The 13137-nt window shown below is 42.2% G+C and overlaps 1 protein-coding gene across 3 annotated transcripts in view; it reads right to left on the bottom strand.

Annotated features, from left to right (window-relative positions):
• LOC146822634 (uncharacterized) overlaps window positions 1–13137 on the bottom strand; it is a 1280275-nt gene that overhangs the window by 867602 nt on the left and 399536 nt on the right. For all 3 annotated transcript variants that reach the window (XM_085606818.1, XM_085606816.1, XM_085606817.1), the window contains one exon: window positions 187–261. In XM_085606818.1, the coding sequence (XP_085462944.1) occupies window positions 187–261 (75 nt within the window). The remainder of the gene's footprint in view (window positions 1–186; window positions 262–13137) is intronic.

The following is a 13137-nucleotide window of genomic DNA, read 5'->3' as shown; positions in this document are numbered from 1 at the left end:
TGAAAGACAAGACAAGTCCACCAAGTTCACCATATCTGACCTGTCGCAATTTAATGACAATTGCTAACGAGGTGTTGATTTGTATCACACAGTTATATGTCATTCATTATAAGGAGGACAATAGTTAATGATTTTCGTTCACAGTTGGAAAACTAGTCTTCTATTTAAAAATTATGAAATATGTACCTTTTTCCTTTCCAGATTGGTCGTCGTCAGAAGTGGTAGTAGCTTCTGTATTGTCTTGGTCTGAAATCGATGAGTCTGCAAGAGGAAGGGAAGATTATGACACCAGCATGTCCTTGGAGCCTAGGATAAATGCAAAGCTTACACAGAATGCACAGAATACAAAGGAATTTAGGAGATACATTTTTTTTCTTTCTTTCTTTCTTTCTGTCTTACTTTCTTTCTCTTTCTTTCTTTCTTTTCCCCGTCACATTACCTATCCTTCACCCTCTGTTTCACACACAGACTACATCCCTCTTTCCCTTCCTCTCTCTGCCTCACTTTTCCTCCCCCTCATTCACTGTCTTTTCTTCCACTAACCGTCACTTACGCCTTCCCACTTGCTCTATTTATTCAGACATATGAAGTGGTCAAGGGACAGGTAGAAGTATCTCATCCATTCCTGCTTCTCTTCCCTTTGGTATTCGTACTTTTCTATTCATACACTTAAACAAAATTCCATAAGTTCATGAATGCAAAGTAAAACCACATGAAGTACTTCTATCATTGACAGAGACATACATCTTCGGGTCTTCTGCCCCAGAACTGGCTGTTCTTTCCCTACTTTCTCATCTTTTCGCAATCTCTTTTTTCCCCTTTCATCTCATGTTTCCGTTAGTCCCTCTAACTGTTTTTCCCTCCCTGTCTTCCTTCTTGTATCTCTCTAACCATGATTCTCAGTCTCACACTCAAGAATGGCCGGTCCCCAGACTCCAGAGGAATGTGGTTGGGCACATTGCCTTCCAGCCTCCGAACAATACAAGACAAGCAATCACCTGAACAGGCAAACCAGCAAAGTAAAATAAGCTTACATTTGGGTAGGGCAGACTCAGGTGGTGCCAAGTTAAATCCCGAATGTCCGAGGCAGTGTACGTCCCATTAATTTACTCCATCTGTAAAGAGTGTGTTCGCCGATATTGCGTGTATGTGTTTAGTTTAAGTCTGGGCGGTAAAAATTTACTGAAGTGGCAGAAAGGTGGCAGCGCCCGCTTGCGCTGTGCATGGTGCCATTTGCGATGATTGCACAGTGCGGACAAGCACCTGGCACTGAAAATCACCACAAACTGACATTTATCTAAGGCACTCCACTGCTCGCAGAGCTCCACGTAGCGGGCGGAGTTTGTTTTGCACTTCGCAGAGTTCTGCGTAGCGGAACTCTGCGAACTACGCCCAGGCTTAGTTTAGTTACTGAGATAATGTAATACGGTTCGTATTCAGCAGCGCCGCTTTACATGTATCCCTGCTTGTAAATGCAGTGTTTTCATAGTTGGTCAGTGGGAGCTCCAGTCTTTATAGACTGTCTCACATTCAGCATGTATTATGTAATCACCGAAGCACCCAAGTTCTTGCGTGTCTCCAGCGAGCCACTGCTAGTGAATTAACATGGAATAGGTACATGCTTTTACTCACACTTTTTACATCTTTCTACAAAAAATCAAGTCCTTTGTCTGCTATTTTAGCCAAAGCTCCCGAGAGGGCCTAGCCCAGAATGCATGCAATGACCTAATTTCAGTGCACACGAAAGATGCTGTCTGTTAGCTGTGTGTTATGCTTGAATCTTTTTGTCATTATTTTGTTTTTTTATGATATGTACTATGGACGTTCTATGTAGTAATTTCGTGCACTGCTGCCAACTTGTATCAGACAGGGTGTGTCAAACGTGGGGCCCGCAGAACCACACCAAACCATACTTTCTAGATTTTCAGACAAGCTACAATGAATCTAGATGGAAGTGAAATACATAGCAGTTATCCCGAAAATCTACCATGAACTCACCCTCCTGGACCTATGATAGAAACCCCCATTTAGAACAAATGAGTAGGAACAATTCGTAGAAAACTCAGACACGTCAAAATACGTTGCATTCTTGGTAAATACATACTAGGTTTGATATTGCCCAACTCAGAACTCGTTAATCTTTGCTGTTTTAACAGGATGAAAGGATGGGTCAGGCTCAACATGATTGAACATGTGACTCAAAGATTATACATGGATCTCTGAAGCTGGCAAACTAACCCACTGAGCAATCCTGATGAAATTCTGACCCACAACTTGCAGCCTGCATCCATTTATGCATCACATGGATTATTCTGCCCAGGTATGTTACAGGTATAAAAACGTGATTGAGACAGCATTGTCCTACCTGGACTGCCTTTTTCTGAATGCCTTTGACCCTTCGGCCACACTGATTCTGCATGGCGGCCTTTTGGTATGCGGGTGCGCTCACTGCTCTGGAAGTCTATTGTGGATTACGGATCATACCCCAGTGGGCAGGTGTGGTAAAGGGGTTTAGCATTATACTGTTAGTAGGTTTCTTTTAATTGTGTACCACTCTTTAGAATACTAGTATTGCATGATTCTCTATGCCACGCATGTTATTCTAGAATGTGAGGCTCTTCTGAGTCATTCTTTGCCTGGCTGCTGTCTTCATCAGTCGTGGGTCCTTTACTTGTAAATAAAGCATTCATCAATGCTTGGAAATTTCCTCCTGTTTCCTGGTATTATTTCTACACACAACACTACATAAATTGGCGATGATTGTGGCTTTCTTTTCCTGACTTTCGTATTCCTGATATCGGACCCACCGACCTATGCTTTGCCATCTACAGTGTTTCGAGCTGAACTGGCTGTCAATTTTGGTCTTGTTTGGATATCTGGAAATCCTGTCTCTCTTGCTACCACGACACGCTTGTGAGTTATTTTTAAGCCTTTTCAACTTTGTCAGCGGGCGTTCGTCTGTCTCCAAGGCCCTGTTTACATTCAACTCGTTCATGCATTCTATCTTACCAGCTGACAGCCCCACGCGCACTGCTTACATTTGAACTGGATCCTCGTTCCAACATTCTTCATTGTTCTCTTCCTGCTTGTGGACACAGGTGCGTCATATCTCAACGTGCTCTATTTACTTCAGAGATTTTCCTTTCAACACGTACGATGTCATACGTGGATTAGGTTTTTGGCGGCCATCTTTGAACTTTGGGATAACTCTGATTACATACTAATGTATATACGACGTTTATATTTTTCTTTATTTTTCATCACATTGGACCGTTTACTTCACTGCTTGTTTCCGTGACGAGCACACAGTATTTTAATTCATTTTCACTTCTGATTTCGATTGCTGGGCTAGTATCACTACCTACCAAGCTGCAGATTGTTGTTACTCGAGTAAGGTTCATTTATTTGTACTTTGTTTCTGCTGTACTCATGGCTAATTCAAAATTCAAATACCATTTTACCTCCACCTTCCTTTTTACAAGTTCCAGGGAAACATATCACTCCTTGGCATAAATGGTTGAGAGTATTTTCTAATTATCTAGAGGCTATTGATGCTATTGAATACTCACCTTCTAGGAAAAGAGCACTTCTTTTTATTCATCTGGACACCACAGGTCAACAACTTTTTGACAACTTACCTGTAATACCTGCACCCTCAGGTGATGACACTTAGAATGTGTATGCAGAAGCACTTGCATGCTTGGGAAAGCAATATAAGGATGAACCGTCAGTAATGGTGGAACATCATGTGTTCTTTAAACGAAAACAGCAACATGATGAATCTATTGAAGATTATTTAGCTACTTTACATGTCCTTGCCTCTAAATGCGAGTTTGGTCTCAATCTTGACATTTTGTTGCGTGATCAACTTGTGTTCAACTGTTTTAACAAGAAGATACAAGAGCGTATACTCACGTGTAAGAATCCCACTTTGGATGAAGTTATGGGAATTGCTAGGAGCATCGAATGTTCCGTTACCTCATCCAAATTTCTTACTGAAAACGTTAGTACTAATCCCACTGTTGCTCCTAGTACCAGCGTTATGGCTCTTTCTACAAACAGTAACAATGAACCTGATATTAATGTGATGGCTACTCGTTTAAAAAGCATTTGAGCGTAAATCTAACGTATTTTGTTACAGACGTGGCTCCAAATTCCATGTGGGCAATGTTCCTAATTGTCCAGCCCAAGGTAAATGGTATATTAACTGCAAGAAAATTGGGAATTTTTATACCGTTTGTAAAGCAGTTAAAGACAAAAGCAAAGTCAGTCAAATTAGTACTGAAGATGAGTCAATTTGTGATGCATTGAACATTGTTTCCCTTTCTGTTGATGTTAACATGCTTTATGATAAAGTGATCAAAGGACCGATATGTGAAGTACTTATCGGTTCTATCTCACTTCACATTACTGCAGATTCAGGTTCTCCCATGCCTATATTATCTGTAGGCTGTACCCAGTCTCATGATTCCTCTTTGCTCAATTTGTTTGATAAATACAGTACTGTATTCAGTGACAATGTTGGTCTAGGAAGACGGTTCGAACATACTATTAAGTTGAAAGACAATGCTGTTCCTGTCATTCAGAAAGTTAGGCCTGTACCTCTCTCTGTGAGGGAAGATCTTAAGAAACACCTAGCTCTGTTGTGTTCACAAGACATCATTTGTCCTATTGAATCATCTGAGTGGGTTTTGGCTGCAGTGGCTGCACGCAAGTCTACAGGGGACATGCGTTTGTGTGATGATTTGTGGGTGTTAAATTGTAACATTGTTGTGGATTGTCATCCTTTTCCCCATATTTATGATATGCTAGCGAAAATAGGCCATAGCAAATTCATTTCCACCATAGATTTACGCTCCGCGTATCATCAAATTCCTTTGTCTGTAAAGTCACAACCTTTAACTACTTTTGTTACCCCGTTTGGTGTCTACATGTATAAAAGACTTCCTTTTGGTTTGGCTTTAGCTGCTAGTATATTTCAGAGGTTAATGAATCAAATGTTTGATGAAATTCGTGGCATTCAGGCATTTCAGGATGACATATTAGTCCATTCTGAATTACATACTTTTAGAAAGAGTTCTTAACACTTTGCAGACACACGGAATGACTGTTAAAGTCACAAAATGCAAGTTCCTCACCCAAGAAGTCGATTATCTTGGTCACAACATTTCTAGTGTTGGTATTAAACCTAAGACCTCCTTACTTGATGCCATCAAGAATGCTCCTATCCCATTGGACAAGGACTCTTTAAGAGCGTTCCTTGGTTTAAGTGAATATTACGCTCATTTTGTTCTAGGTTATGCTTTGCTGGTACTACCCCTCAGAAATTTGCTGAAGAAACATGCTGAATCTCTATGGTCTGAGGACACTCAAACTGCTTTTACTTCCGTCAAGGATTTGATAATTAATGCTCCCGCTATTAAACGTTTCACACATGGTGTTGAGAGCATTATAACTGTGGATGCCAGTGCTAAGGGTCTTGGTGCAGTTCTAAGTCAAATTGTGAATGGTCAAGAAAGCACCATAGCTTTTGCATCTCGCGCTCTCAGTTCCGCTGAACAAAACTACAGTACTATCGAGCGGGAGGCTTTAGCGTGTGCCTGGTCAGTTGAAAAGTTCAGAATGTACATTTGGGGGACTAAATTCCAACTTTACACTGATCACAAACCCCGCATATATATGCTTGGAGATAGTTGTTCTAACAAAGCTTCCTCTAGACTCATAAGTTACTTGCTAGACTTCAAGAGTTTAATTTTGACTTCAAATATTTACCAGGGGAAAAAAATGTACGTGCTGATTGTCTTTCACGTCTTCCATTACCTGGTGTTTATGACTTGGTCAGATGTGATATAATGATTTTGAATGTGTTTTTTCTATTGAGGATGTAGTTCAAAACACCCAGGAAGAATGGTTTAAGTAGCTTTGAGGGAGATGACTCTATGCAGAATGTCAAAAAGTTTTTAGTCAAATATTGGCCACTTGACAGAAATCTTTCTTTGGAGGAAAAGACTTTTGCCCAAATAGCTTCAGAGTTATCCTTTTCTAATGGCATTTTGCTACGTCAAGACAAGTTTGTTCTTCCCCGGGGTCGGAGAGATATTATCATTTCTGTAGCTCACAAGGGGCATTTGGGAATTACTGCTACCACAAGTAAAATCAAACAGACATATTGGTGGCCCGGTATTGATAACCAAGTTAAGAGTCACATTGGCCAGTGTCCGCAATGCCTTTGTTCCGACAAGCACTGGAAAACCTCTAGCACACCCCTTTGTCCTGTTCAATGGCCTAATGGTGCTTGGCAAAAGATCAATCTTGATTTTGCTGGGCTCTTTTCTGTTTTTGGCAAAGACAAGAAATTCCTCATTGTTGCCATAGATTATATCTCAAAATGAATCTATTTTGCCTTTGTCAAAAATGCTGATGCTAACTCAGTTGTACTATTTTTACAACGTTTGTTTTGTATTGAGGGCACTCCCAGAGAAATATTAACTGATAATGGATCCCACTTCATTGCACAAGAGGTAAATTAGTTTCTCACTAAACTTGATATTAAGCATATTTTGGTTCCTTTATATAGTCCTTCTTCCAATGATCTTGTGGAACGTGCCAATCGTCTACTTAAAGAAGGAGTCCAGACTGCTGTCGCTAATGGATTGGATGTTGCTTCCTTTTTGTTTCAGAAAGTCTGGAACTATAGCACAGCACCACATAGCACCACGGGTGTTTCTCCATATGTTTTGCTCAGGGGTCGTACACCCATCTCCAAGCTCAACCCTGCATGGTTAATCGACATGTGTGATCGTCCTCCCCTGGATTTGAATAAAGTCAGCGACAAGGTTAAGCAAAAACAAGATGCTTATGAACGTGATTATGATAAACGCATGCATGTCAAAGACAAGTCCTTAAGTCCTGGAGATTGGGTTCTCATTAAAAAAAGCATGAGGGTTTCCAAAGATCAGTCTAAATTCTCTCTACCAGCCAGAGTGTTGAAAGTTTCACGCATGGCAGTTCTTCGCCAAGACAAGGGTTGGTGGAATAAAAATGCTGTGGTTAAATTAACTTCTGAGCAAGCAGCTATTATCCACAAAATCCATGTTAACAAAAGCGATAGCATCAATGACAATTGGTACGGAGTTGGTGATTTGACTACTCCTGTTGTGACTAATTCTTCTCCTCCTCTTTCCTTTTCAGGTCAAGGTGATTGTGTCTCTATTCCTCCAAGTTCTGTATTACAATCTGATACTATTATTCCTGTTAAAGGGAAAGGAGAGGGGATATGTAGGGGCAGTAGGAGCAGTAGCAGAATTAGGACTGCTCCTGTTCGCCTGAGTGACTATGTTGTCTAAACGTGTTACTTCTAGTAATATTTATACTGCTTATTTAATTGTTGTTTTTTTTGTTTTATATGAAAAGGGGGATGTGTGGTAAGGGGGTTTAGCATAATACTGTTAGTAGGTTTCTTTTAATTGTGTACCACTTTCTGGAATACTAGTATTGCATGATTCTCTATACCAAGCATGTTATTCTAGAATGTGAGGCTCTTCTGAGCCTTTCTTTGCCTGGCTGCTGTCTTCATCAGTCATGGGTCCTTTACTTGGAAATAAAGAATTCATCAATGCTTGGAAATTTCCTCCTGTTTCTGGTTATTATTTTTACACGCCACACTACAGTAGGTTCTTGCCGAGCCAAATTCTGAGAATTTAGCACGCGACAAAGGACTATACAGAACGGGAATCTGTACTCACATGAGGGTTGCATTGTCAGATTACTGGGTCCAGAGGAGACCCCATCACTGATACGGGTCGAAGCGTCGATGACCTCGCCCCCGCTTAGTTTTCAAATATAACGATATCAGTAGGAAATCTGGATTGCCCAACAGCTTCCTAATATGTACGCTTGTAAATAATGTACAGAACCAGGGACATGTACAGTGTCTTATGACATATATAGTGTAAATATTTGTTCAGTTTTTGAGCACTGCGTCGTCTGCACTGAATTCACTTATTCGCATACTACTGCATGTAAATTCTCAATATATGCAATTGATAGTAATTGCTATCAGTCCGTTGTTCTCTTTTTTCCAAATACTAAGGTAATGGTATAGTGACATGATATTGCATTGGATGGTGGATTCCTATGAATGATCAGGAGGTTTCTAAAACTCTGAATGAGTCCCACAGGATGTTGTTCATGCATGGTATATGACCCTTCGACCAGGCATGACCTTATTGGACCCCACAACTGTGCTGCTGCACAGCCTCGGACCCATCCTCACTCTGCCTGACTTAACTTACTTCCTTTCTCTCACACCCTTTTGCCTCTCTTGTTGATACTTTTCTTCCTTTTTCTCTGTGCCTGTTAGCGCGGTTTTGGTCATTTTGCCACTCTCTTCTTCTCACTGTGTCTGCTTCACTGGCTCTCTTTTTCTTCCTCTCACACCTTTTGCCTCTCTTTTGCTACATTTCCTTTCTTTGTGACTTTTAGCGCTTTTTGTTCCTTTCTGCCAGCTCTTCTTGCTCTGTTTCACTCTTGCGCGCTCTCTCTCTCGCTCTCACTCGCTCTCTCTCACTGTCTCACACTTTTGGTTTATCTCTCGCCCCTCTTTTTACCACTTTTCTTCCGTTTTCTTTTGCTCATTTTTGCTCCAATTTTGCTACTTTTTTTGTATTCTTGGCCACTTTTGCTGTCTCTGACTTTCTTTTTCTGCTTTCCCACTTTTGTACCCCCAAGCCGCACTTTCACTTTCACCTTCACCTTTCCTCACCACCGCCTGTGTCTCACCTCTCAGCCCGGTGCCGCCAGGTCCAGTACCACCTTCTGCCACCAGGTGTCGCCCCCCCATACCTTCTTAATGGCTTCTAAAGCGTGGACCACCCATTTGGAAGGCGCTGCCTGGCCCTGCCTGATCTCATGTACTGATTGCCGTGTCCCTCTGGCCAGGTACGGTGCTTTCGAATCCCACAACACTGCTGGTGATTGTTCTGAGGACCACCCTCACTCTGCCCGCTTTCACTCGCTGTCTTTTTCTCACACCTGTTTGCCGCTATTTTTGCAATTTTTTCTTTGTTATTCTCTGTGCCTTTAGTGCTTTTTCACTCCTTTTTGCCCCGTACTTCTCACTTTGTCTGCTTTCGCATCCCTTCTCACACTTTTGGCTTCTCTTTTTGGCACTGTTTTCTCCTTCTTTTTGCCCCCCTTTTGCCACTTTTTCTCTGTGTTTTTTTGCCACTTTTGCCACCTCTGACTTTCCTTTTTGCATTTTCGCCTTGGTGCCCCCCACACCGTGCTCTCTCCCGCTTCTTCACCCACTTGTTTCTCCCCTCACTAGCCCCACCCACCATCCCCAGGTTCTCCTCCCCCTCACACCTTCTTAATGGAGGGCATAACGCAGACTCGCCACAGCCACACAAAGCTGGTGCTTAGCTGGCTCGGGCAGCTGGCACACCTCTGGCACATCCAAAGGTAAGGCTGCCCTTACCTGTCCACTGCCAGCCACTGTCCAGGGCCTGGACCCGGGTCCAATGCCACCACAGTATATCTCAAGACATTACCTTGCCTCAACGCTCCACACTCAGAATCTGGGACTCCTTTCCCCATGGTGCTGTTGAAGCACTCCGACCAACACCGGAAGAGCTTTCTCCTGTGCTGGCACCCGCTCCGCCTATCAACCCATCAGCGACCCTCATTACACTTGCACTCCTGCACCTAGCAACACAGACATGCACCACACCAACCTCAAGCTGGTCTGCTCCCTACTGAACATCTGCTCTGTCACAAAACACTCATTTGAAATCTGGGATTCCTTCATGACCTATCTCAGGACCTACTCTTCAACCCAGAAACCTGTCTCAAACTAACATTAACTCCCGACATCACAACAGCCATCCCCTCAGGATACAAGATCACTAGACAGGACAGGCCCAGCAAACATAGAGGAGGAACCACAATTATAAGAAACACATCTGTTGCTCCCTTACCGAAGCTGACGCCAGCAACAAACTGTAATATCTGGCTTTCAAACACAGCATCTCCAACAACACCGCCCTGGAAGGAGCCCTGCTATACCAACTACCAGTAGCAAGAGCCTAATTCAGAAACTCCATTGCAAACATCATTGCCCCCCTTGTACTCAGCTCCAGCTCCATCATCCTGCAGAGTGACCTCAATTTTCACCGAGAGGAACTCACCGATCCTAACACCACCAACCTCCTGGACAGCCTGAATACATTCGGACTCTCACAATGGGTGAAAACACCCACCATCAACACCTACCATCAACGGCCATCTGCTGGAACCCATCTTTACCAACTTCAATGACATCTCAGTGACCAAGCCCGCCCAGAACCCTGAACTGACCATTCAATCACCCTCTTCAACCTTCACTTCAACCACCCTAGAAGAATACTCCTGAAGACAACTCATGGTAACTGTAACACTGTAACCTGGACCACAGAGCTGCAAAACCATCACCTGCCACACCAAGACAGCGTCACCCTCCCTATTGAAAACTTCTGTCTCTGGATCGCCACCTACGTAGATGCTCTGACACCTCTCAAAACCAAGATCACCACAGGGAGCAGACCACAAGCCAGATAGTACAGAAATAAACTTTGATGCACCAAGAGCCACTGAAAACTTGAGCTTCAATGGAGACTCGCCTACAACAACAGTGATAAACAAACCTACAAATTGACCCTCAGACATTACCACCAACAATTGAAAGGCACCAAGTGCTGAGAGATAGATACCAGCTCCAACAGCACAAAGGAACTCTTGTGTTTCATAAAGGAATTCACAACGCCTGCTCCACTTCCATTGCCCCCTTTCAGGAGCTCTAATCCAAGTTTGCGCTTTTCTACTGTGATAAGATATACACTATCTATGAGAAATTCACACCACAACCAAACACTTACACCTCAGCACCCCTACGCAATGTAGATGACAGCCTTTTAGGAACCACCCTGACCTGTTGGTCTACCACCACCCATTGGGAAAACCGCCATCGTCATGCAATCCATCCACTTGGGAGCTGCACAAGACCCTTAGCCATACTTCACCTTGCAAGAGGACTTGAGCCCATCTGTACTGCCCTCACCTGAATTCTCAATGACTTCCTAATGATGGCTACTTTCCTGATGCTTGCAAATGCGTCATGATCAAGAAAGACACTGTACACCAGTCCTCACCAGCGACTACAAACCTATCTCACTGCTTCTCTATCCCATGAAAGTCTTGAAGGAACTCATCAACAAGAGACTAGCAAACCACCTAGATGACAACCACCTTCTGGACCCATCTTAATTAGGCTTCAGACCAAATCACAGCACCAAATTTGCCCCATCGCTACATCCAATGGCATCTGGACCATTATGGATGAAGGTGACAATATGGACCTCATCCCCCTTGACCTCTCCACAGCTTTCAATACTGTCTCCCACCAGATCCTCATTTAGTGGCTCCACCAGTCAGGAATTCATGGAAAAGCCCTTCAATAGATCAGCTTCTTCCCACAGGACACACACAGAAATTCAGCCTACCTCCCTACACTTCTGAACTCACAAAGCCGGTCTGCGGAATCCCACAAGGATTATCACTCATCTCCAGGCTCTTCACTATCTACATGGCCCCCTGCTAACATTGTGCAAACCTTTGTAATCCACATCATCTCAGATGCTTTAGGGTCAATGTGATTTGAGTTTGGTCACTAATTCTTTTGTCACCTTTTTCTCTTTCCCCCTCCTCTTTTCTCATTTTACAGACATTATGCTTTTAAATTTTCGCTTTTGACTGATTCATGGCCTATTTTGCCAGATTGTGAAGCACGTTAATTATCTACTTAGATCTACTTATTCGTTTCAACATATTTATTGGATGTGTGAGTGGTGAGTTCATTTAATTTATCGTTTGTCTAGTTTTTATTGGTTTCTTTTGTGTGCCACCGCGGTGGTGTTATTTGGATTTGTCACCGTCATGATAGTTCACTCACTTTCTATCATCGTGGTGATGGCCACTAATCTGTAATTGGAAGTATTTATATGTGTTGAGGCTATAAATATTTGCATCATGATTTCTAGCCAGCATATGATAGGGTTCTTTTGACCAGGTATCTTTTTGGCAATTTGACCGCTGATTAGGCCTTATGTATGTATATTGGCCTAGTTATTTCTTTTTTTCTTTTGTCTCTCTTTTCTTTTTTGTTTACTGTTTCTTTTTGTCTATTTTGGTTGTGTTTGTTCCTGTTCTTGTTTTTGTCATCTGGCTTCTACTATTTTCTTTTTTTTTTCTCTTTTTCTTGTTCTCTGGTTTTCTTCTTCTTTCTTCTCTTTTTTCTTTCTCTTATTCTTTCTTCTCTTCTATTTTCCCTGTTTTTCTTTTTCTTTTCTCTTTCTGTTTCTTTTTCTTTTTTCATCCCTTTTCTCTCTTTTTATGCTTTGTTAAACCTAATATGGTTTTTTACAATTTAGGATATTTATATGTGGGTCATCTCAGTAATAAACTTTTATAACATTAAAAAATCTTTTTAACACGGTTTGTGATTATGTATAGATGTTTTTATCCATGTTGTATTGTCTGTATTATATATGTGGTATTGTTGTATCTATATATCATCTTTTTGTTACAGCCCTGACGAAGTCACTTTTGTGACGAAACACGTTGGCTGTGTGCTGTTTCTCTAAATTGAACCAAATAAATGAAGGAACCTCTTGGATTATATTGGACTGGATTGACTGACTTCATTTCAAGTGCACCTTCCCTTTTCTTTTTTCATCTCAGATGCTGAAGACACACAATCCACCCTCTTCGTCTCCAAGGACACCACCAACACCCAAGCAAAGTTCATTGAGTGCACATCAGAAGTCACCCTTTGGATAAAGTCCAACTGCCTCAAACTCAACGCAGACAAGACAGAGGTAGTACTCATCATAAAAGACCGGAATTTATGGTCCTCAGTCTGGTAGCCATCAGAGCCTGGTACTAATCCAACCCCTTTTGGGCCAAAGCAGGACCCTGGAAATCATGGCTGACAACTAATTACCGATGGCCAACCAAGCCAAGTCTTCCTTGCTCCTACACCCTCAAGATCTTCAGGAAAATCTTCGAGTGGCTTCCTCCCAACAGCTATTAAACAATCGCAAA

The sequence above is a fragment of the Triturus cristatus genome, chromosome 5_2 (assembly GCF_964204655.1).
Source record: "Triturus cristatus chromosome 5_2, aTriCri1.1, whole genome shotgun sequence".
Taxonomy (NCBI): domain Eukaryota; kingdom Metazoa; phylum Chordata; class Amphibia; order Caudata; family Salamandridae; genus Triturus; species Triturus cristatus.
Note: the sequence above shows the minus strand (reverse complement) of the source record. Positions and strands in the feature narration are given on the sequence as shown.